Raw genomic sequence first — 21,934 nt, forward strand, 5'->3', positions numbered from 1 at the left:
TATACAAAAACCGCATACATAATTATAATTAAAAAAAAAAACACGATCTTAAAAAACATTAAATACTACGAAATAAAAAAAAAAAGGCATTCTAAACTAATTCGAGTTACGGAAGTTTTCCCAAATATGCTCAACGAGATCATTTCTCAAAGCGATATGAGTGGCACGATCACGAATCTCGCCATGAATTTCTACGAATCGTTCTTGAGGCGATCTTCTAAGACGATGATATTCATATGGATCATCACTAGCTGAAGTCGGATTATCTTCCTTGAACTCTGCGATTATGTTTTCATAGTTAAGATAAGTTTCTCTTTCATCTTCAACTATCATATTATGCATAATAATACAAGCCATAAGAACATTCCCCATATTAGCTCGATCCCAAAGAAGACAAGGGCGTTTGATGAACGCGAATCGAGCTTGTAGGACGCCGAAAGCACGTTCCACATCTTTTCGACAACTCTCTTGTCGAGCTGCAAATAACCTATGCTTTTGAATTTGTGGAGCATTAATTGTTTTAACAAATGTTGCCCAACCCGGATATATACCATCAAAGAAGATAATATCCCATATTATACTCTGTACCATTAACCGAAAAATTAACACGTGGGGTAGATTCTTCTAAAACGTCATTAAAGAGTGGAGAACGTTGAAGAACATTAATATCATTAAGCGAACCTGGTGTACCGAAGAAGGCATGCCATATCCATAAATCGCACGAATGCGACCGCTTCAAAATGATTGTTGGCTTTGAACTTCTCCCATATATTGTTCTCCCATGTTTGTGGGACAATTTTTCCACTCCCAATGCATGCAATCAATGCTACCCAACATACCAGGAAATCCACGAGCTTGCCCCATATGAAGTAACCTTCCTAAATCTTGAGGGTTGGGCCTGCGTAGATACTCGTTCCCAAAACAGCTGATTACACCTTCGACGAACAATTTGAGAGAGTCCCTTACAGATGTATCGCTCATACGCAAATATTCATCTACTGAATCAGTAGACGTACCATATGCTAGAACTCTTAAAGCAGCTGTGCATCTCTGTAATGGTGAGAAACTAAGTCTCCCATTACCGCCGGCTCTTTGTTGGAAAAAGCGATCATTGGCGGACAAAGCAGTAACTATGCGCATGAATAGATGTTTGTGCATTCGAAATCTCCGACGAAATAGCTCTTCGGGATAGACCGGATCCATAAAGTAGTCATTGTACAATTGGTTATGCCCTTCTTCGCGATTTCTCTCAATGTTTCTCCTACGACGTCTAGGAGGAGGAATTTCTTGACGGATTCTTCTGTTGACGTATTCATTCATACGTTGGGCTATAAGATTTTGTATAGCCTGAGATCTTTCATCGGTTTCGGCTTCCCATTGGTAATCGGAAAGCCTATTTTGATCGACAATATTGTCATTTGACGAATCTGAATTGGAACTTGACTTAGACATTGTAATAGCGTTTTTTTAAAAGTGTATTGTATAATATTTGATGATTTATTGAAAGAAGGAAAATGTGAGAGTAATTTTGTTCAACAATTATACGGGGTATATATAAGCTTTCTATGTCTAACGGCTATATTTAATTGAATGGCTATAATCAATCCAACGGCTATATATCTAATCGAATGGCTAAAATCAATGCAACGACTCTATTTCTAATCCAATGGCTAAAATCAATGCAACGGCTCTATTTCTAATCCAATGGCTAAAATCAAATGTTACAATAACTCGGTTCTAATGACAAACGTATTTGAAAAATGGTGTGACGGTTTTATTTTTGAAATATTAAATCCAATGGCTACACTATATCGGTTCTATTGACAAATAAACCAAATACGGAGTAATAAACAACAATCCGCGTTCATTCATTTTTCATTCATTTGAGGAACATATCATTCTTTACTGATTATTGACAAATAAACCAAATATTGATTATTCTCATACATCCTTCATATCATTCTCAATCGTTCATTCATACATCCTTCATATTATACATTCTTCATTTAATTCATCAACTGATTTTGGGATTATTTCACCAGGTTTAATTCGATTCTTCATTTCACCAGATCCAGGTACATTCTTTACTGATTATTTGGTTTCAGACGATTTCGGTTTTAGACGATTGGATTATTTGGTTTTCTGATTATTTTTTTAATTGGGTTTGTTAGTTTGACTGATCATTGTTGAGGATCTGCTCTATATTTTGTGATTATATACTGAATTACCTTGAAGATGCACATAAATCTGGTTATTATTTAAATTAATTTGACTTTAAAATGATTAAACCAATATAGAGTTCAGATCTTTCGAGTTCAAACCAGATTGATGATTAGTAAATCAACCAACAATAAAAACAGATTTAATAAACTAAAGATCAGACATATATTTGTCGATTAGCTTGTCCTTCATTTCTTGATCTTTCGGGTTCAAATCTTGTTGGGAGAGCAATGTGTTTAGCCAACCCATCTCCATTTTTGTTTTCATTTTTTGAGCTCTAATTTGTTCAATTTCCAAATCTGCCGCAATCCGTCTTTGCCGAAAATCATTTTGCTCTTTCACAGTGAGTCTATTTCCGTCAATAAGTGAAATATCATCTCCACTAAACATAGACTCGAGCACAACCACTGGTGCTTTACCATTCCGCTTCTTTTTTGCTGCCTCCCGTCCTTCGGGTCGGTCGTTTGCAACATTAAGACTAGACGGGGTTGGGAGATTAACACTAGACGGGGTTCCGACATTAACACTAGAAGGGCTAGAATCAATTTCCGACCTCGACCTTTTCGAGCCCGACGTAGTGTTTCCTGTGAACTCAAATTGATTTTTTTGTAAGCTCCACTTAGAATGTTTACTCATTACTTTTTCGTAAACATAAAAGTCAACAAAATCGTTACCGTCGTTTGAGTTACGAAACAATTTTTGAGCTAATTCTATATCGTCTTCGATGTTGGTGCCGCTTGCCGGTGGTCGATTTAAAACTTGTGTGTAGCAACCAACCCATTTGCTCACTACGAAATTGAGTCGTTTATAGCGATTTTTAATTCCCTCCATACTCCTAATCCCAAGTTGACTTTCATTTTGATTTTCTGTACGAGATTTTTCATACAACTCATATACATTATTCCATCTTGTGATGGTTCTTTGGTTTTTTCCAAGTATTGGGTTGGTGCTACACATAATCCAAGCGGACATAAGAGCTTCATCCTCCTTTTCGGTCCAATTTCGAGCATCCATTTTGGAATTGGATTGTTTTGTTTTTGATGGTAACGTTTTTTTTGATTTTTTTGCACAAAAAAGAGGTGTTTCTTCTACGAACTCTCGAGTTGGGAGCTGGGACAACGACATTGTATTTCCAAAAACATCAATATTTTGATAATTTTGGCTACCCGAAACTAATTCCGTAAAAGTAGGTATTCGAGTACTTTGATTTAAATCGATATTTTGAATGCCTTGAGACGTTAAATAATCGTCATGAGCATAACTTGAATAATCGAAATCGTTTAAATCCATAATATATATAAGTATGAAATTAGACAATTTATAAGTGTTTTGAGTTATATTTTTTTTATGTTTGTAAATTATTTTGTGTAGAAGAAAAATGAATTTACTGCTATTTGTGTTGTTTTTACTACTGTTTTTATAAGTATTTTTTACAATTTTTTATTACTACACCAATTTAATTATGTAGTTGGGTAGTAGCAGTTGAGAAATTTGAAGAGGAATAAAGAGGAAAGCAGCTGGAGGAAAGCTGGACGTCCTTAGTCTTGCAGCAGCAGCTTTTGTAGATTGATTGTACTTTTTTTTGTTTTTTTAATGTTGTAAACCAATAACAATAGGACACGTGTAAGGTCACCAATAAGGTTACCATCTTAACTCAGGGTCACAAATTGACCCTTTCTTATTGAGGGTCACCAAATTAACACCTTATTACTCCTTAATTGTGTCATTAGCATGACCCAACAAGGTCACGACCCAGTTGGTGACCTTGCTTGGGCATGGTCTGAGTAATACTCGTTTTTTCCTTTTGTTTGGAGGGACCCACAACTAGACTTGGGAAATTGGTCATTCGGATCGGGTCGGATTTGGACCGGTCTATTCGGGTTTGCGTAAATTTCGGGCCGGGCTGGGTTGAGTAGGCCATTTCGGGTGGGTTGTTATTGTAACACCCCGTAAATTTGGACCGTTATTATATTTTAAAAGTAATATTTTAAATCAACTTTAATTTAATATTAATTTATTTGAAATAATAATAATTCGATAAAATATAATTTTATTTTATTTTGAAGTAATATAATTATTTTTGATAGTTTGGAAATGTTTAAAAGTAATTTAAACTATATTTGAACCTTTTCTTTAATAAAAGGTTATTTTGATGAAAAGTCGTAAACATGTGATTTTCTATTTCTTACGGTCGTTGGGTAAATGAGTTAGGATATAGGGCATAGGGGTACTTAATTTTCTAGTAAACGCGTGTTTAAAAACTTTAGCGTTTTCGAAAATCGCGTTTGACGAATAATTTGAATTTCCGTCAAAACGAATCAAAACCGAGTCAAAAAAAAATAGACCCTAACCCCCCATGAGGCATCCAGCCCTCCCCATTCTTCCTAGGGTTTCATTTTTTTTATTTTGTTCCTCTTGATCTTTGTTCTTCCGAAAATCCACAACAAAAAAAAATCAAATAAACTTACAATCGTAATTTCATCATAACTTCTTCGTTTCTAGTCCGATTTTCGCAAAATTTATATTTTCGGAATCCTCTCTTCAAGATCTACATCCTAGTATGTTTTAATTTCAGTTTTCATTATGTCGATTTAAGATGATTTTGGGCATAATTTCGGTTTTAGTAATTATTATTGTGTTTTTGTTGTTTTTAATAGGTGAAGATTATGAGGATGATATAGGGGACTCCTATATAGTAGATGATGATGGGTAGCTACTGTTTTTAGAGTTTTCTCAAGGGTTATTTGCCTTTTTCTAGCTTAAGGTAACTATTCCGAGTTACTCGGCGATATATGTCACATTTTTTTTTGTGTGTTGGATGTTTATGTGGTTGTTAATATGTTAAATTTATTTTATATGAATATATTTGTTAAAGTATGATTATTATGAGGTATAATTCATATGTTGGTAGTGTTGAATTGAATTGTTAATGGTTGTGTGTTATTGGAATGGTTTTGTAACATTGTTGAGACGGGTTTTGGATGGAGACGGAAGGAGACCGTAGAGCTGCCCAAAACAGCCCAAAACAGCCCCAAATCAGGCCGTGAGCAGGCCCCACAGGCCGTGTGTGTGCCGTGTGTGGTGTGTGTATGTGGTGTGGGTGTGGCCATGTGTGTGTAGCCGTGTGTGTGGCCGGGTTTGGCCGTTGTTCGGATTGTATGTTTGAGCTTTTGTTTGATGTTTTGTAGTTGTCATTTGTACATTTGAACAATGCTTACATTTTGGCGTATTAGTAATTTTTATTAGTAGGAGAAATTGTTGGAAATGGGTTAGTTTATAAGTTAGAATAATTTTCCCTTATGTTGATAATTTTCACATGATTTGTATTATGTTGAATTATGTGATTTGAGTCAAAATGAACCAAGACTCTGAGCTGGGCCAATATGACCGAATGAGTTTGGTCAAATTAGGTTTAAACCGGTCAGCCCTGATTTGACCAATGACCCGTCGCGGGACTTGGGTCGGGGATTTGTCTTTGCGATAAGTTTAGTTAACAGTGGATGACTTTGGTTGTAATTGGATGCTATATATTAATGCCTTGATATTTATAATTCATAATTTGGAAACTTGGTACCTTGGCCATATTGGATTGTATTGTTGGAATGTCATTGGATTATATTCTTGTATAGCCTTCCATATACTAGCTTGTGATCATTTATATTTACAAGTTTGGACTTTTTGCCCTTTTTATTGTTAAGTTGGCTAAAGTATTCACTTGGGACGAGGTCTTAAGTGAGTATTTTTAGTTATTGTCATAGATAGGTCATTATAGTTTTTGACGAGTGTATGTTCACGGCTTAATAGCCTTTGTGTTCCTGGCTTGGTGGGTTTATATCCAAGCTGGGGCATGACCTTTCTGCCTATTTTGTGAGTAGATGGTCAGCTTAAGTACTAGCCAACCCTTTGGTGGACTCCTTAGGGTACTCATGTGGTTTTATCATGAGTCTTGGGTGCGGTGGTTTAATCCGCATTTCTCTAGGTCTGCGCAGTCTAGGATTAGGGTTGAGTCGTATCTTGGCCATGTTTTAAATGTAACCTCTGAGCCCAAATACTAGCTTCCCTACCTCGTGGTATAGACTCGAGTTACAAAGTGACTATTGACTGTACTAGGAACTTATGCCTGTCTCTAGATATATTGCCCTTTCTTGTTTGATGATTCTATGAATCATAGAAGGTGAGATGCAAGCCGGCTATGGTTGATAGAGTTTGGATTCTCGTGTGTTATTTGACTCACATGATAGTGTAGCTTGAGTTGGTCTAGTATTCACATGCTAGGACTATATGTTGTTTATATTGAATGTTTTTCATGAAAAGCTTGATTGTTTAGCCTTTATATGGGCTATGTATTATATTTGCTCATATTTATATGCTTTCATGTTATATTAACTTGACATTTCGTGGGCTGGAGGACTCGGAGTTACTCCCCACTGACTGTGGCTTTCGTGTTTGTATAAAATGCGATTGACAGGTAGGTGATGCTTATATGGGGTACACGGACGAGCTAGCGAGCAAAGAAACCTTGGAACCTAGATTGGTTCCCATTTTGTAGTGACACGTATGTCACACTTTTTAGGGACACATGTCTCCCTCTGTACATTTGGTTTGTATCATTTTGTATTCTGCTATTTTTAGCGGTGGTTATGTAAATAAGTTTGTTTAAACCTTGCATGTTTTGACACCTTCCAATTTGGATATCTTTATAACAAGTTCAGGTTTTAAAAATTACAGGTTTTTACTATAATGAACCTATTACAAACATATCCATGCGCTTTTATTTAGAAATTACGTGTTTAATTTTTCCGCGATTTTTGAGGGTGTCACAGTTGGTATCAGAGCTTATTTGCTCCCGACGCACGTTTGTGCACCCTACTATAAATAACTTGACCTTAAAATAATAAACTTGAGAGACGGGTAGGATGGGTAGATTTAGGATCTTATGTTGTAGTCTCTTTGTGATTGCTATTTGTTAAGTAAGCCTTTATTAAATAAGCCAATGTCTTCTTTTGCAAGATGGCTCCTCCAAGAAAAGTCAGAGATAATGCAATCCTACAAGCTCTCACTCGATTCTTCGAATCAACAAAATCACTGTTCTGCTCCTCTTCCTTCCCCGCCTCCAGGAAGGTGCCCCGGCACTTATACTTGGGTGGCAAATCAATTAACTCGAAACAATACTAAGACGTATGGTGGTGAAGTAGATCCAGTGGCACTCACTGACTGGTTCCGTGAATTGGAGAAGAGTTTTGCCTTGTATGAAGTTCGTGAAGGAGACAAGGTGAAATTGGCTTCTCATTTTCTTGTGAAAGAAGCGGATAGATGGTGGTCTATGACTGGTCGTACTTCTATTCTTGAGCCTGGCTTTGGTTGGGATCGCTTTAAGGATCTAGTTGAAACTAGATTCTATCCAAAAGAGCTGAAACAACAAAGACTTAAAGAGTTCATGGAATTGAAGCAGGGAAATCTTTCTGTTCAAGCCTTTACCGACAAATTCAATGAACTTTCTCACTATGCCACAAGACTTGTCAAAAATGAAGACGAAAAAGCTTTCTTTTATCTTGAAAAGCTTACTCCAAAGCTTAAGAGTATGATTCGTAGAGATTCTACATCCTTTGTCTCGATCTATGATGATGCCTTATGGGCTGAGAGTACTTTACGGGCTATCGATGAAGAGGCTCGTACTACTAGTACTACTAGTACTTCTCTTGGCAAGAGGCCATTCTATCCTACTTCTAGGCCTTACGTTGTTCCTTCTAGGCCTTATGTTTCTCCTTCTACCCCTTCTTATCCTAACAAGAGAAGGTTTGTTCCGAGTGGTCAAGCAAATCAAGGTGCTCGTAATCTATCTCCTAGAAACAACAAAGGTCTTAAGGATCGTGTATGCTACCAATGTAAGAAGCCAGCACATCCCGGAGTCGGTTGCTTTGATAGGGATAGGCCTATTATATGTTTCTTCTGCAACAAGCTTGGACATAAGGCTAATGTATGTCCTGCGAAGAAGACTGTTGTTGCTACTACACCTGCTATTCCTGAGAGACCGAGAGGTCGTATTTTCTTGATGAGCCGTGCTGAGGCTGAGGCACACCCAGATATAGTCACTGGTACGTTCTTAATATTTGAAGTTCCTTGTTTAGTTTTATTCGATACCGGTGCTTCTTTGTCATTTATATCGATGAAACTCTCCGACAAATTACCTCTTGAATCTTCACTTGGTGAAAGCACTGATATATCTTTACCTTCCGGTGACATCTTTTCTTGTTCTAATATCTATTCCAATGTTCCTATATCAATATCGGGATCTATTTTTCCGGCTAATCTCTTTCGATTCCCACTTGAAGAATTTGATGTTATTCTGGGCATGGATTGGTTATTTACTTATCATGCTCGATTCGAATGCCGAGATCAAAAGATTATTCTTAAAAGTCCTTTGGGTACTCGCGTATCTTATCAAGGAGTTAGAAAGCAAGCTAGTGTGAAATTAATCTCAGCCATGAAAATGGTGAATGCTTTGAAGAAGGGTCATCAAGCTTTTCTATGCGTAGTGACTACTTCTGATTCTTCTCTTCCTCCTTTGAAGGATGTTCCTATTGTTTGTGAATATCCAGATGTTTTTCCCGATGAATTACCCGGAATTCCTCCTGAAAGAGATGTTGAATTTTCCATTGATCTAGTTCCTGGAATCGACCAATTGCTAAAGCTCCTTATCGTATGGCTCCTTCCGAATTGAAAGAGTTGAGAATCCAACTTGATGACTTGATTGAGAAAGGCTTTATTAGGCCTAGTGCTTCTCCTTGGGGTTCTCCCGTTCTCTTTGTAAAGAAAAAGGATGGATCTATGCGACTCAGATCGATTATCGTGAACTTAATCGTGTGACAGATCAAGAAACAAATATCCTCTTCCACGAATTGATGATCTCTTTGACCAATTACGTGGTGCTTCTACTTTTTCCAAGATTGATCTTAGATCGGGTTATCATCAAATTCCGTTCGTGAATCCGATATTCCTAAAACCGCTTTAGCACGAGATATGGACATTTTGAATTTAAAGTAATGCCTTTCGGATTGACTAATGCTCCTGCTATCTTCATGGATCAAATGAATCGTACTTTTGGTGAGTACCTCGATAAATGTGTTGTGGTATTCATTGATGATATTTTAATTTTCTCAAAGAATGATAAAGATCATGCCAAAGACCTTCGTATCATCTTAGACATTCTACGTCGTCAAAAGTGGTTTGCTAAGTTCTCTAAATGTGAATTTTGGTTACATCAAGTAGCTTTTCTTGGACATGTCATATCCAAAGATGGTATTATGGTAGATCCTGCCAAAATTGAAGCCGTTGTTGATTGAAAGAGTCCGAAAATTGTGTCTGAGATTCGAAGTTTCCTTGGTTTGGCGGGTTATTACCGTCGATTTGTGAAAGATTTTTTCTAAGATAGCTAGACCGATGACTCAATTGTTGAAGAAAGAGTCTAAGTTTGTGTGGACCGATGAATGTGAGAATGCTTTCTTGGAATTGAAGACTAGGTTGACTACTGCTCCGGTGTTGACCTTACCTGAGGATGGTGTGGACTATGATGTTTATTGTGATGCTTCAAAATATGGTTTAGGTTGTGTCTTAATGCAAAATCAAAAGGTTATTGCTTATGCCTCTCGACAGCTGAGAGTTTACGAGGTGAATACCGACTCATGATCTTGAGTTAGCTGCGGTGGTGCATGCCTTGAAGACATGAAGATATTACCTTATTGGAGTTCATTGCCGAATTTATACCGACCATAAAAGTTTGAAGTGTATCTTTACCCAGAAAGAGTTGAATATGAGGCAAAGAAGATGGCTAGAGTTAGTGAATGATTATGATGCTGAGTTGATTTATCATGAAGGAAAAGCAAATGTGGTGGCCGATGCTTTGAGTAGGAAGACTTGTCACTCTTTGAACACTATCCATGAATTACCTCATGAATTTATCGTAGAATTTCAAAAGTTAGAGATAAGCCTTGTTGAGAAGGGTTTTGATCATCTTAGTGCTTTGAGTGCAGAACCTGATTTTTACCGTGAGATCCGTACTTGCCTACCCAAGATGCTACTTTCAAGTCCATTCAAGCAAAAATCCAACTTGGGCAAGCTAAGGATTGTGTGGTGGATAATGATGGATACCTTCGTTACCATGGTAGGATGTATGTTCCGAATGTAGCTGAGTTAAGAAAGAGGATCCTTGATGAGGCTCATCTTTCTCCTTATTCTATTCATCCTGGTGGTGACAAGATGTATAAAGACTTGAGATTACAGTTTTGGTGGCCTAGAATGAAGATTGATGTCCTAGATTATGTTAGCAAATGTCTTACCCGAAAGTGAAAATTGAGCATCGAAGCCGGAGGTTTGCTACAACCTTTGGATGTTCCTCTTTGGAAATGGGAGTCCATTGCCATGGACTTTGTGATGGCTTTACCTAGGACTGCTGGTGGAAAGGATGCTGTATGGGTGGTTTTAGATCGACTGACCAAATGTGCTAGATTTATACCTATCAAGGAGACATGGAATTTAAATGTTTTAGCTGGTGCCTACGTGAAAGAGATAGTACGCTACCATGGAGTTCCTAAAGATATAGTTTCATCGAGACCCTAGATTCTGTTCTCGTTTACGGACTCGCTTTACAAGAAGCCATGGGTAGTAAGCTACTAATGAGTACCGCTTTTCATGCCGCTACAGACGGATTGCAGATCAAAGAACTATCCAGACATTAGAGGATCTTCTCCGAGCTTATGCCTTAGATTTCCATACTTCTTGGGAGAAATGTTTACCTCTTGTTGAATTCTCCTACAACAATAGCTATCAGGCCTCTATTAAAATGTCACCTTATGAAGCTTTGTATGGTAGGAAATGTCGTCTCCCGTTTGTTGGGATCAAGTCCAAAATGCTCATGTGTTAGGACCCGATTTGGTGACCGAGACCGTCAATCGTGTTCGAGATCATTAGAGAGCGCATGAAAGCCGCTCAAGATTGACAGAAATCTTATGCTGATGTCCGTCGTCGACCACTTTCCTTTGAGGTTGATGATCGAGTGTTCCTTAAAGTATCACCTATGAAAGGGGTGAAGCGGTTTGGTGTAAAAGGGAAGTTAAGTCCCAAATACATTGGACCTTTCCGTGTGATTGAAAAGATTGGTCCCGTTGCTTACAGTTTGGAGTTGCCTCCGAATTTGAGCAAGGTTCATAATGTCTTCCATGTATCTCAGTTGAGGAAGTACATTAGTGATCCGAGCCATGTCATTCAAGAGGAAATTCAGTTTAGAGCCTAGCTTGACTTTGGAAGAAAGGCCAATCCGGATCCTTGAAAGAGCAAACAAGCAACTCAGGAGCAAAATTGTGCCCCTAGTTCGTGTTCTTTGGCGTTGTGGAAATGTCGAAGAAGAAACTTGGGAACCTGAAGCTTCTATGTTAGCTAAATATCCCGAACTTTTCTCGTGAGGTTATTCCTTTTTCTTACATATTCTCCGCGTTAATAGTCTTTGCTTAGTGTTTAGAAACCGTAATTAGGGTTTAGCTATAGCTAATGGAGTTATTACCCTTATTATAAAAAAATTTGAACTAAAGGTTTTGAAAATATTTTAATGTTTTTCACTGGTTTTAACGTCAATTAGTGTTAAAGCTTGTTATTGGAGACGTCTGATAATTAGTTTTATCATTTGTTGGTGTAAAAATGTATTTTTATGTCTTTGAATTGGAATATTGATGTTTTTGAGTGATCGCCAAGAGTATCTCCGTTCCATTGAAAGGACACTTATATTTTCATACGTTCATATCTTGAAAATTTTGTTTAATTGTTTTAAAAAGATGGACTTATATATATGTACAATGATTCTTTCTTTTAAGTTTCGGGGACGAAACTTTTTAAAAGGAGGGATGATTGTAACACCCCGTAAATTTGGACCATTATTATATTTTAAAAGTAATATTTTAAATCAACTTTAATTTAATATTAATTTATTTGAAATAATAATAATTCTATAAAATATAATTTTATTTTATTTTGAAGTAATATAATTATTTTTGATAGTTTGGAAATGTTTAAAAGTAATTTAAACTATATTTGAACCTTTTCTTTAATAAAAGGTTATTTTGATGAAAAGTCGTAAACATGGGATTTTCTATTTCTTACGGTCGTTGGGTAAATGAGTTAGGATATAGGGCATAGGGGTACTTAATTTTCTAGTAAACTCGTGTTTAAAAACTTTAGCGTTTTCGAAAATCGCGTTTGACGAATAATTTGAATTTCCGTCAAAACGAATCAAAACCGAGTAAAAAAAAAATAGACCCTAACCCCCCATGAGGCATCCAGCCCTCCCCATTCTTCCTAGGGTTTCATTTTTTTTATTTTGTTCCTCTTGATCTTTGTTCTTCCGAAAATCCACAAAAAAAAAATCAAATAAACTTACAATCGTAATTTCATCATAACTTCTTCGTTTCTAGTCCGATTTTCGCAAAATTTATATTTTCGGAATCCTCTCTTTAAGATCTACATCCTAGTATGTTTTAATTTCAGTTTTCATTATGTCGATTTAAGATGATTTTGGGCATAATTTCAGTTTTAGTAATTATTATTGTGTTTTTGTTGTTTTTAATAGGTGAAGATTATGAGGATGATATATATAGGGGACTCCTATATAGTAGAGGATGATGGGTAGCTACTGTTTTTAGGGTTTTCTCAAGGGTTATTTGCCTTTTTCTAGCTTAAGATAACTATTCCGAGTTACTCGGCGATATATGTCACATTTTTTTTTTGTGTGTTGGATGTTTATGTGGTTGTTAATATGTTAAATTTATTTTATATGAATATATTTGTTAAAGTATGATTATTATGGGGTATAATTCATATGTTGGTAGTGTTGAATTGAATTGTTAATGGTTGTGTGTTGTTGGAATGGTTTTGTAACATTGTTGAGACGGGTTTTGGATGGAGAAGGAAGGAGACCGTAGGGCTGCCCAAAACAGCCCCAAATCAGGCCGTGAGCAGGCCCCACAGGCCGTGTGTGTGCCGTGTGTGGTGTGTGTATGTGGTGTGGGTGTGGCCGTGTGTGTGTAGCCGTGTGTGTGGCCGGGTTTGGCCGTTGTTCGGATTGTATGTTTGAGCTTTTGTTTGATGTTTTGTAGTTGTCATTTGTACATTTGAACAATGCTTACATTTTGGCGTATTAGTAATTTTTATTAGTAGGAGAAATTGTTGGAAATGGGTTAGTTTATAAGTTAGAATAATTTTCCCTTATGTTGATAATTTTCACATGATTTGTATTATGTTGAATTATGTGATTTGAGTCAAAATGAACCAAGACTCGAAATGGGCCAATATGACCGAATGAGTTTGGTCAAATTAGGTTTAAACCGGTCAGCCCTGATTTGACCAATGACCCGTCGCGGGACTTGGGTCGGGGATTTGTCTTTGCGGTAAGTTTAGATAACAGTGGATGACTTTGGTTGTAATTGGATGCTATATATTAATGCCTTGATATTTATAATTCATATTTTGGAAACTTGGTAGTTGGTACCTTGGCCATATTGGATTGTATTGTTGGAATGTCAATGGATTATATTCTTGTATAGCCTTCCATATGCTAGCTTGTGATCATTTATATTTACAAGTTTGGACTTTTTGCCCTTTTTATTGTTAAGTTGGCTAAAGTATTCACTTGGGACGAGGTCTTAAGTGAGTATTTTCAGTTATTGTCATAGATAGGTCATTATAGTCTTTGACGAGTGTATGTTCACGGCTTAATAGCCTTTGTGTTCCTGGCTTGGTGGGTTTATATCCAAGCTGGGGCATGACCTTTCTGCCTATTTTGTGAGTAGATGGTCAGCTTAAGTACTAGCCAACCCTTTGGTGGACTCCTTAGGGTACTCATGTGGTTTTATCATGAGTCTTGGGTGCGGTGGTTTTATCCGCATTTCTCTAGGTCTGCGCAGTCTAGGATTAGGGTTGAGTCGTATCTTGGCCATGTTTTAAATGTAACCTCTGAGCCAAAATACTAGCTTCCCTACCTCGTGGTATAGACTCGAGTTACAAAGTGACTATTGACTACTAGAACTTATGCCTGTCTCTAGATATATTGCCCTTTCTTGTTTGATGATTCTATGAATCATAGAAGGTGAGATGCAAGCCGGCTATGGTTGATAGAGTTTGGATTCCCATGTGTTATTTGACTCACATGATAGTGTAGCTTGAGTTGGTCTAGTATTCACATGCTAGGACTATATGTTGTTTATATTGAATGTTTTTCATGAAAAGCTTGATTGTTTAGCCTTTATATGGGCTATGTATTATATTTGCTCATATTTATATGCTTTCATGTTATATTAACTTGACATTTCGTGGTGGGAGGACTCGGAGTTACTCCCACCGACCGTGGCTTTCGTGTTTGTATAAAATGCGATTGACAGGTAGGTGATGCTTATATGGGGTACACGGACGAGCTAGCGAGCAAAGAAACCTTGGAACCTAGATTGGTTCCCATTTTGTAGTGACACGTATGTCACACTTTTTAGGGACACATGTCTCCCTCTGTACATTTGGTTTGTATCATTTTGTATTCTGCTATTTTTAGCGGTGGTTATGTAAATAAGTTTGTTTAAACCTTGCATGTTTTGACACCTTCCAATTGGATATCTTTATAACAGGTTCAGGTTTTAAAAATTACAGGTTTTTACTATAATGAACCTATTACAAACATATCCATGCAGTTTTTATTTAGAAATTACGTGTTTAATTTTTCCGCGATTTTTGAGGGTGTCACAGTTATCAAGTTATTTGGGATAAAGACCGGTATGTGATAATAAACATTCGGGTTAGGTTAAATAGGATCGGTCATGTTCGGTTCTTCAATTAGGATGCATTTTAGATTCGGATCGGGTTAATTTTGTCATGCCTGTTGTCTAGCCACAAGGTCGAATATGATGATTATGGGTTTTGAATCCAAATTATGGTGTCATTTAGCTGTCATACCGAAATTAATTTTCCATGATTTTTATAAAACACATGAATTGGACAATTAATGTTAATTGCGCAAAACTCGTTTGGTTGGCATCTGGAAGTGGAATTGATAATACGACCCACCTCCAACGGCTCCATCAAGCACACAACAGGCAACAATCTTCCTTGCCTAGAATAGTTTATTCACTAGCCGTTACCAAATTATCTCCTTTCCGTAAATACCTTGTATCCTTAGTATATATATTCTCTTTGTATATTGTACTCAACACAATTGATTTGGCAAATATATGAAATACATAAGTCTTATACGTTCAACATGGTATCAGCTAGGTTAAATCTTTTCTAAATCTCTCTCATTGTCTTCACCTGTTCACGCCTCCTTTCTCCCATCTTCAATCTCACAACATGACAAATAACGATTCCAATCAAATCGTCAACACAACTCAGCAACAATCCTACTCTCTGGTACATGTCGAAAATCCGGGGAGTAACATAACTCAAGTTGCTTTCAATGGCAACAATTACGACGAATGGTCTCGGTCATTTCACCTCGCTCTCCTTGCAAAAGGAAAGTGCGGATACATCGATGGCACGATCTCGAAACCTGACTCAACGACCACAACTTTTGCTTCTTGGCAGTCCACCAATGCATTGGTGACTGCTTGGATTTTCAATTCGATGGAACCAAGCATTCGCAAAACGATCTCTTATCGCCCCGAAGCCAAACAGGTATGGATAGACATAAAGAATCATTTTTGTCAGAGCAACGATGCTCGTGTTTACCGTTTGCAGGCCGAACTCCTTGCCTGTCGACAAGGTCCAACGGAGTCTCTCATGGCATATTTTGGACGACTTACAACACTCTGGGACGATCTCCTTGAGTTCGATGCTCTTCCATCATGCTCTTGTAACCCTTGTGCGTGTGATTGGGTGAGTATCATGGATGCCCGACGCGAGAAAAAAAAGGGTACGTGATTTCCTTATAGGTCTTGATGATCGTTTCGATACCGCTAGGTCTCAGATTCTCGGCACAAACCCTCTCCCCACTCTTGACTTTGCTTATAATCGACTCCTTCAGGAAGAAGGAGTCCGGTCTATTAACCCGATTAAAACTGAAACTTGACCCGATACTATGGCCTTTGCCACACGGGTTCATGGGGGTCCTAAATCTGGAGGGGGAGGGAATCGTGACAATCGTTCTGACCGTAGTCATAATTTTGGTAATCGTCCTTATTGTATTGCTTGAAAACGACCCGACATTTTTTTAAAACATGCTATCAAGTCACTAGTGACTTCCCCGAATGGTGGGGGGATCGTCCTCCGGATCGTATCTATTTACCAGTCGATGCTACTGATTTGAGTAATGTCGTTTTCGTTCCTGACGAACGCGGCCGTGCTCAGTACGACCGAAAAAAGACCAACTTCTCTGGTTCTCAACCCCGTACCAACAATTCCACCGGTTCTGGTCCACCTCCGCGAGCACACATGGCTAAAAACCAAGCTCCTCCACCTGGTAATGGTGCCTCGTCCTCATCTGGTTCTTCTTTAAACAATGTTGACAGGATTGATCTCAACACACTCAACACGCAAGAGCTCGATGAATTAACACAAATGTGGAAATCCCGTAAGACCGAATCCTCTGACCGTTTGAGTGGTAATTTCTCGACCTCTTCCTGGATTATTGACACGGGCGCATCCCACCACATGTCGGGTTGCTTATCGCACTTTACTAATATTCGCAATATCACGCCTTTGAGTGTCGGATTACTCAAAGTGGTGATATCATTTTGTCATCTCGTATTATTTTACAAAATGTCTTATATGCAAAGAATTTACATTGTAATTTATTATCAGTTTCCAGTTTACTACATTATTCCTCGCTAACAATTCAGTTTTCTCATCACCTTTGTTTAATTCAGGACCGTTCCTCGAAGACGGTGATTGGTGCGGGTGAACAAATCGATGGGTTATACTACCTGAATGGTGTCTTGAAAGATGAGGTTCACACCTATAATACAACCACTACTGACACGGTTGAGTTGTGGCATCGTAGGTTGGGGCATCCTTCTTCCAATATTTCTCGCTTTCTTTCAGTTTTAAATAAACCGGATCGTACTGTTTCTTCCTTTCATAGTAAGCATTGTGACATATGTCTCCGTGCTAAACAAACTCGGGAACAATTTTCTTTAAGTTTGAATAATGCCACGGACATTTTTGAATTATTACATTGTGATTTATGGGATCCTTACTCGGAAAATGCCTCATGTGGGTCGCAATATTTTTTAACTATTGTTGATGATTTCTCCCGTTCCACATGGGTCTATTTATTACGTCGAAAAAGTGACACGCGTCAAACCTTATTAAATTTCTTTGCTTTAATCGAGCGTCAATTTAACAAGAAAATTAAAATTTTACGAAGCGACAATGGAAACGAATTTACTTGTCTTCACAATTTTTTCACTGAACACGGGATTATATTTCAAACATCTATGGTTGATACTCCTCAACAAAATGCTCGAGTCGAACGGAAACACCGTCACATTTTAAATGTTGCTCGTGCTCTTTTATTTCAAGCGGGACTACCTATTCTCTTTTGGGGTGAATGTATTCTTGTTGCGGTCTATTTGATAAATCGAACCCCGAGTGGCCATCATAAAGGTAAAACTCCGTATGAGATCATCTTTAACAAACCCCCACCTATGAGTCATATACGAACAATTGGGTGTCTATGTTATGCACGAAATATCAATCGTTCTCACGACAAATTCGCCCCTCGTGGGCGCAAATGCATCTTTTTAGGCTACCCATTTGGCAAAAAGGGATGCAAGGTATATGACTTAGACACCGGTTCCTACTTTTCGTCTCGTGACGTTGTCTTCATTGAGCACGAATTCCCATATCTCTCCTTAAACATTCACGACACACCCCCTTCTACCCCGTCTTTCCTCAATGAAGTTTTAACACCCATCATAGTCTCGCCCCACGTCACACCCGAGACTCCATCTCCAAACAACCAAGACCCATCTCCTCCTCCAAACGACCCTAACCCGACCCCACATATCGAACCCATACCCGAGACCTCTACCACGACAGCTACTTCCTCCACCCCATCAAGCAAAGACCCACACAACACCAATAGTGAGCACCAAACCGATGTGTGACACCCTCATTTATCGCGGAAAAGTAAACACGTAATTCTAGAATAAAACTGCATGGATATGTTTGCAATAGGTTCATTTGGGTAAAAACCTGTAATTTTTAAAACCTGAACCTGTTATAAAGATATCCAAATTGGAAGGTGTCAAACATACAAGGTCTAACTAGAAGTTTCAAAACATAACCATCGCTAAAGTCGCGAATAGCAAATTATACAACTAAATGTAAAGAGGGAGACATATGTCCCTAAAATGTATGTGACATAAAAAGGGTTTAAGGGTCACAATAAAATAAAACCAGTCTAGGTCCCGAGGTTACTTTGCTCGCTAGCTCGTCCATGTACCCCATATATGCATCACCTACCTGTCATTCGCATTTTATACAAATACGAAAGCCACAGTCAGTGGGGAGTAACTCCGAGTTCTCCCAGCCACGAAATGTCATAATTAATATAACATGTAAACATAAGAATATGAATATGAACGACACATAGCCTTAGCATATAGATGCTAGACAATCGTGCTTATCATGTGAACAACAATATAACAACACATAGTCCTAGCATGTGAATACTAGACCGACTCATACTACACTATCATGTGAATCACATAACATCCAGGAATCCAAACTCTATCAACCATAGCCGGCTTGCATCTCACCTTCTATGATTCATAGAATCATCAAACAAGAAAGGGCAATATATCAAAGACAGGCATAAGTTCTTAGTACGGTCAATAGTCACTCTGTAACTCGAGTCTATACCACGAGGTAGGGAAGGTAATCGAACCGGTATCTTGGCTCAGAGGTTCTATCAAAACATGGCCAAGACACAACACAACCCTAGCCTAAAATCACAAGAGACCTAGACATGCGGATACACACCACCGCACCCAAGACCCACAATTTTTCTAAAACAAAGTGAGTACCCTAAGGAGTCCACCAAAGGGTTGACTAGTACTTAAGCTGACCACTTACTCTCAAAATAAGTAACGAGGTCATGCCCCAACTTGGATATAAACCCACCAAGTCAGGAACACAAAGGCTATTAAGCAGTGAACATACACTCGTCAAAGACTATAATGGCCTATCTATGATGAAGGCCGAAATACTCACCTAGAACCTAGTCCCAGCTAGTCCCAGCTTGAATACTTTAGCCCACACCACACAAGACAAGTAGGATACCCAATTAACCATAAAAGGGCAAAGAGTCCAACTTACCAACATAAATGCTAACATTCTATCATGTGAAAGGCTATATAAATGTATATTCAGCAGACAATCCAACAATATCCTCAATATCAATAATAATCCAAATTCCAGCTAACCGTTAATCTCATAATTCATGAGAACAAGCTAAAATGGCAAAGAGGCAACAAGACTCAAGTATAAGGCAACCAATTCATCCAACAACCAACATGTGAAATGATAATTACAAATATCAAGGCATAACATAAAACATCCAATCTCACCTCAAAGACAAACCCTCGACCCGAGTCCCGCGACGGGTCATCGGTCAAATCGAGGTCGATTGGTTTAAACCTAGTTTGACCAAACTCGTTCGGTCAACTGCCCACTCGAGTCTTGGCCTACTTTGGCCCAAATCACAAATTTTATCGCAATACTATTCTCATGCTATTTCCAATTTCTATCATGTGAAAAACGAAAGTAATACATTATCAATCACCTAAACACTTATCAAACAACAAACACAACATCAACTACTAATGTGACATTAATTCGTCGAGTAACTCGGAATAGTTACCTTAAGCTAGCAAGGAGACAAGCAATAAACTTGAGAAAGCTTCTAAAACCCAAAATTACTCTTCATCTTCAACCACATATGAGTCACCTAAAATAATTATGTGAAAGAACTATATTAACGAATTATCTTTATATAAAAGATGAGACGGAAATTAATTTAAATCAAAACATGTAAATCATATTCATTAGCTACTGTCTTATGTTCATAAACCATTATGACCCTCCCTTTTGACCGACATACCAAGAAAATTGTCACAACTTTTACGCCCTAGAAACAGTCCATAAAGCATCATTTTATCCGTCCCAAAACTGAGCCCAACTCAGCCTGTCACGGCTCCCAAAACCGAGGCCAAAACAGCCCACACGGCCTCCATTTCGATTGTCCCAAAACAGTCGGAAAGGCGCACAAAATCTGGTACCAAAACAGAGTTCAATCAATCCTAAACCAGTCCTAAACCGAGTCAAAAAAAGTCCCAAAATGTCCCAAAGTACTGCAAAGCGGACTCAAAAAAATCCTAATTTCTCGCACAATACCACAACTAAACAAGATCCCAAATAGCATCCCAAAAACAATCCCTACATGTCGATACACCGTCTCAACTATCAAGGATACCAATTAGCACCCAAAACACTCCATACATGTCAAAGATACACCGTCTTAAATATACCACTTACTAGCTAGCATCCCAAATGATCCCTACAGGTCAAGATATACACCTTCTCAATCATCTCCACATATCGGATATACACCGTCTCAACTATACAACTGACTAATTAACATCCATAATGATCCCTATATATAATTATACACCGTCTCAACTATAAAACAGACTAACCAAAGATTCAAACAAACATATTTTACAAGTAATATCTAGTAACCTATCATTGTTACCTTTTTCCGATTGAACTAATCATTTATGACTAACAAATCTTCTACCAGACCGTCTATTTTAGTACATACAACCGTCTTATAATAAATAAAGCTGAAAATATAAATGGGTTTGTAAAAATACATGACGAAAATGAATTATACTTACAACGGATTGACAGGAACGACGAGAGGAGCGCTATGGAACAAAAATCATTGAAAACGGATGAGAAACGGAGTCGGGATCGGAGTTTGAAGGGGGACGGGAATGGAGGTTGAGCGTGGTTTTATTGTTGTATTTTGTTCTGATAGAACAAAGAAGAAAAGGGAAAAAAATAAGGGGATGCGTGAGAATAAAGAGGGAGCAGCTAGCTAGCTAGCTATTTATTATACGTACATTTCTTCGTCGTTAAGAAACTTCGATAGTTATTAAAACCGTTTCGAGTTAAATTTAACCGGTTTAAGAAAGAGTCTCATAAATGAAACGGAATCAATAATAATTAAGTTTAAAGAATGAAAAATAAAATAACTCAGCTAGTTACCGTAAATAATACAATCTCAGCTTGAATCGGAATTATTAGCGATTTTTACGAAACTAACGGATATTAATAAAAATTGCTAATTTAGTGAAATAAGCTCAAAATAGCTAATTGGACGGTTTTGTTCCCAAAATCCATCTCGGGTTCACTTAAAACAACTTTCAAAAGGACTCGTAAAGAAACGGAAATTATTAAATAAATAAACTCGAACAAATTTCAATAAACTCGAACTAACTTTAAATAAACTTATTAATGATTATTAAAATTAATGTATCGAATTATGATGAAATTAATTAATTAGCTAAGCATATATATATAAATCGTTAAATGATGTAATTAAATTCAAAATAGCAATTAAAAGAATTTTATCCAACTTAATAAAATACGGGGTGTTACAATCACCCCATCTTTTAAAAAG

General features: G+C 37.6%; 2 protein-coding genes across 2 annotated transcripts; one reads left to right on the plus strand and one right to left on the minus strand.

Moving 5' to 3' along the window:
• Positions 1-96: 96 nt before the first annotated feature.
• LOC141655690 (uncharacterized) lies at positions 97-1,452 on the minus strand. The gene is made up of 3 exons (XM_074462756.1): positions 840-1,452; positions 582-681; positions 97-487 (listed from the first exon to the last, which is right to left on the minus strand). Exons 1-3 carry the CDS (start codon positions 1,450-1,452, stop codon positions 97-99), a joined length of 1,104 nt encoding a protein of 367 aa, XP_074318857.1.
• A 5,761-nt stretch (positions 1,453-7,213) lies between these two features.
• LOC141655691 (uncharacterized) lies at positions 7,214-8,941 on the plus strand. Its single transcript, XM_074462757.1, has 2 exons — positions 7,214-8,560; positions 8,792-8,941. Exons 1-2 carry the CDS (start codon positions 7,214-7,216, stop codon positions 8,939-8,941), a joined length of 1,497 nt encoding a protein of 498 aa, XP_074318858.1.
• The last annotated feature ends 12,993 nt before the right edge of the window (positions 8,942-21,934 follow it).

This window comes from Silene latifolia, chromosome 5 (genome assembly GCF_048544455.1).
Source record: "Silene latifolia isolate original U9 population chromosome 5, ASM4854445v1, whole genome shotgun sequence".
In the NCBI taxonomy this organism is placed as follows: domain Eukaryota; kingdom Viridiplantae; phylum Streptophyta; class Magnoliopsida; order Caryophyllales; family Caryophyllaceae; genus Silene; species Silene latifolia.

Excerpts from the sequence above, each read along its gene's own strand:
- LOC141655690 (XM_074462756.1), bottom strand. The coding sequence starts at position 1,452 with ATGTCTAAGTCAAGTTCCAATTCAGATTCGTCAAATGACAATATTGTC. Across the intron at positions 682-839 it reads GCAAGCTCGTGGATTTCCTG|GTTCGCTTAATGATATTAAT; the intron begins GTATGTTGGGTA and ends TCGGTACACCAG. Across the intron at positions 488-581 it reads TTTTCGGTTAATGGTACAGA|GTTATTTGCAGCTCGACAAG; the intron begins GTATAATATGGG and ends TCAAAAGCATAG.
- LOC141655691 (XM_074462757.1), top strand. The coding sequence starts at position 7,214 with ATGTCTTCTTTTGCAAGATGGCTCCTCCAAGAAAAGTCAGAGATAATG. Across the intron at positions 8,561-8,791 it reads TCCCACTTGAAGAATTTGAT|GATGTTCCTATTGTTTGTGA; the intron begins GTTATTCTGGGC and ends CCTCCTTTGAAG.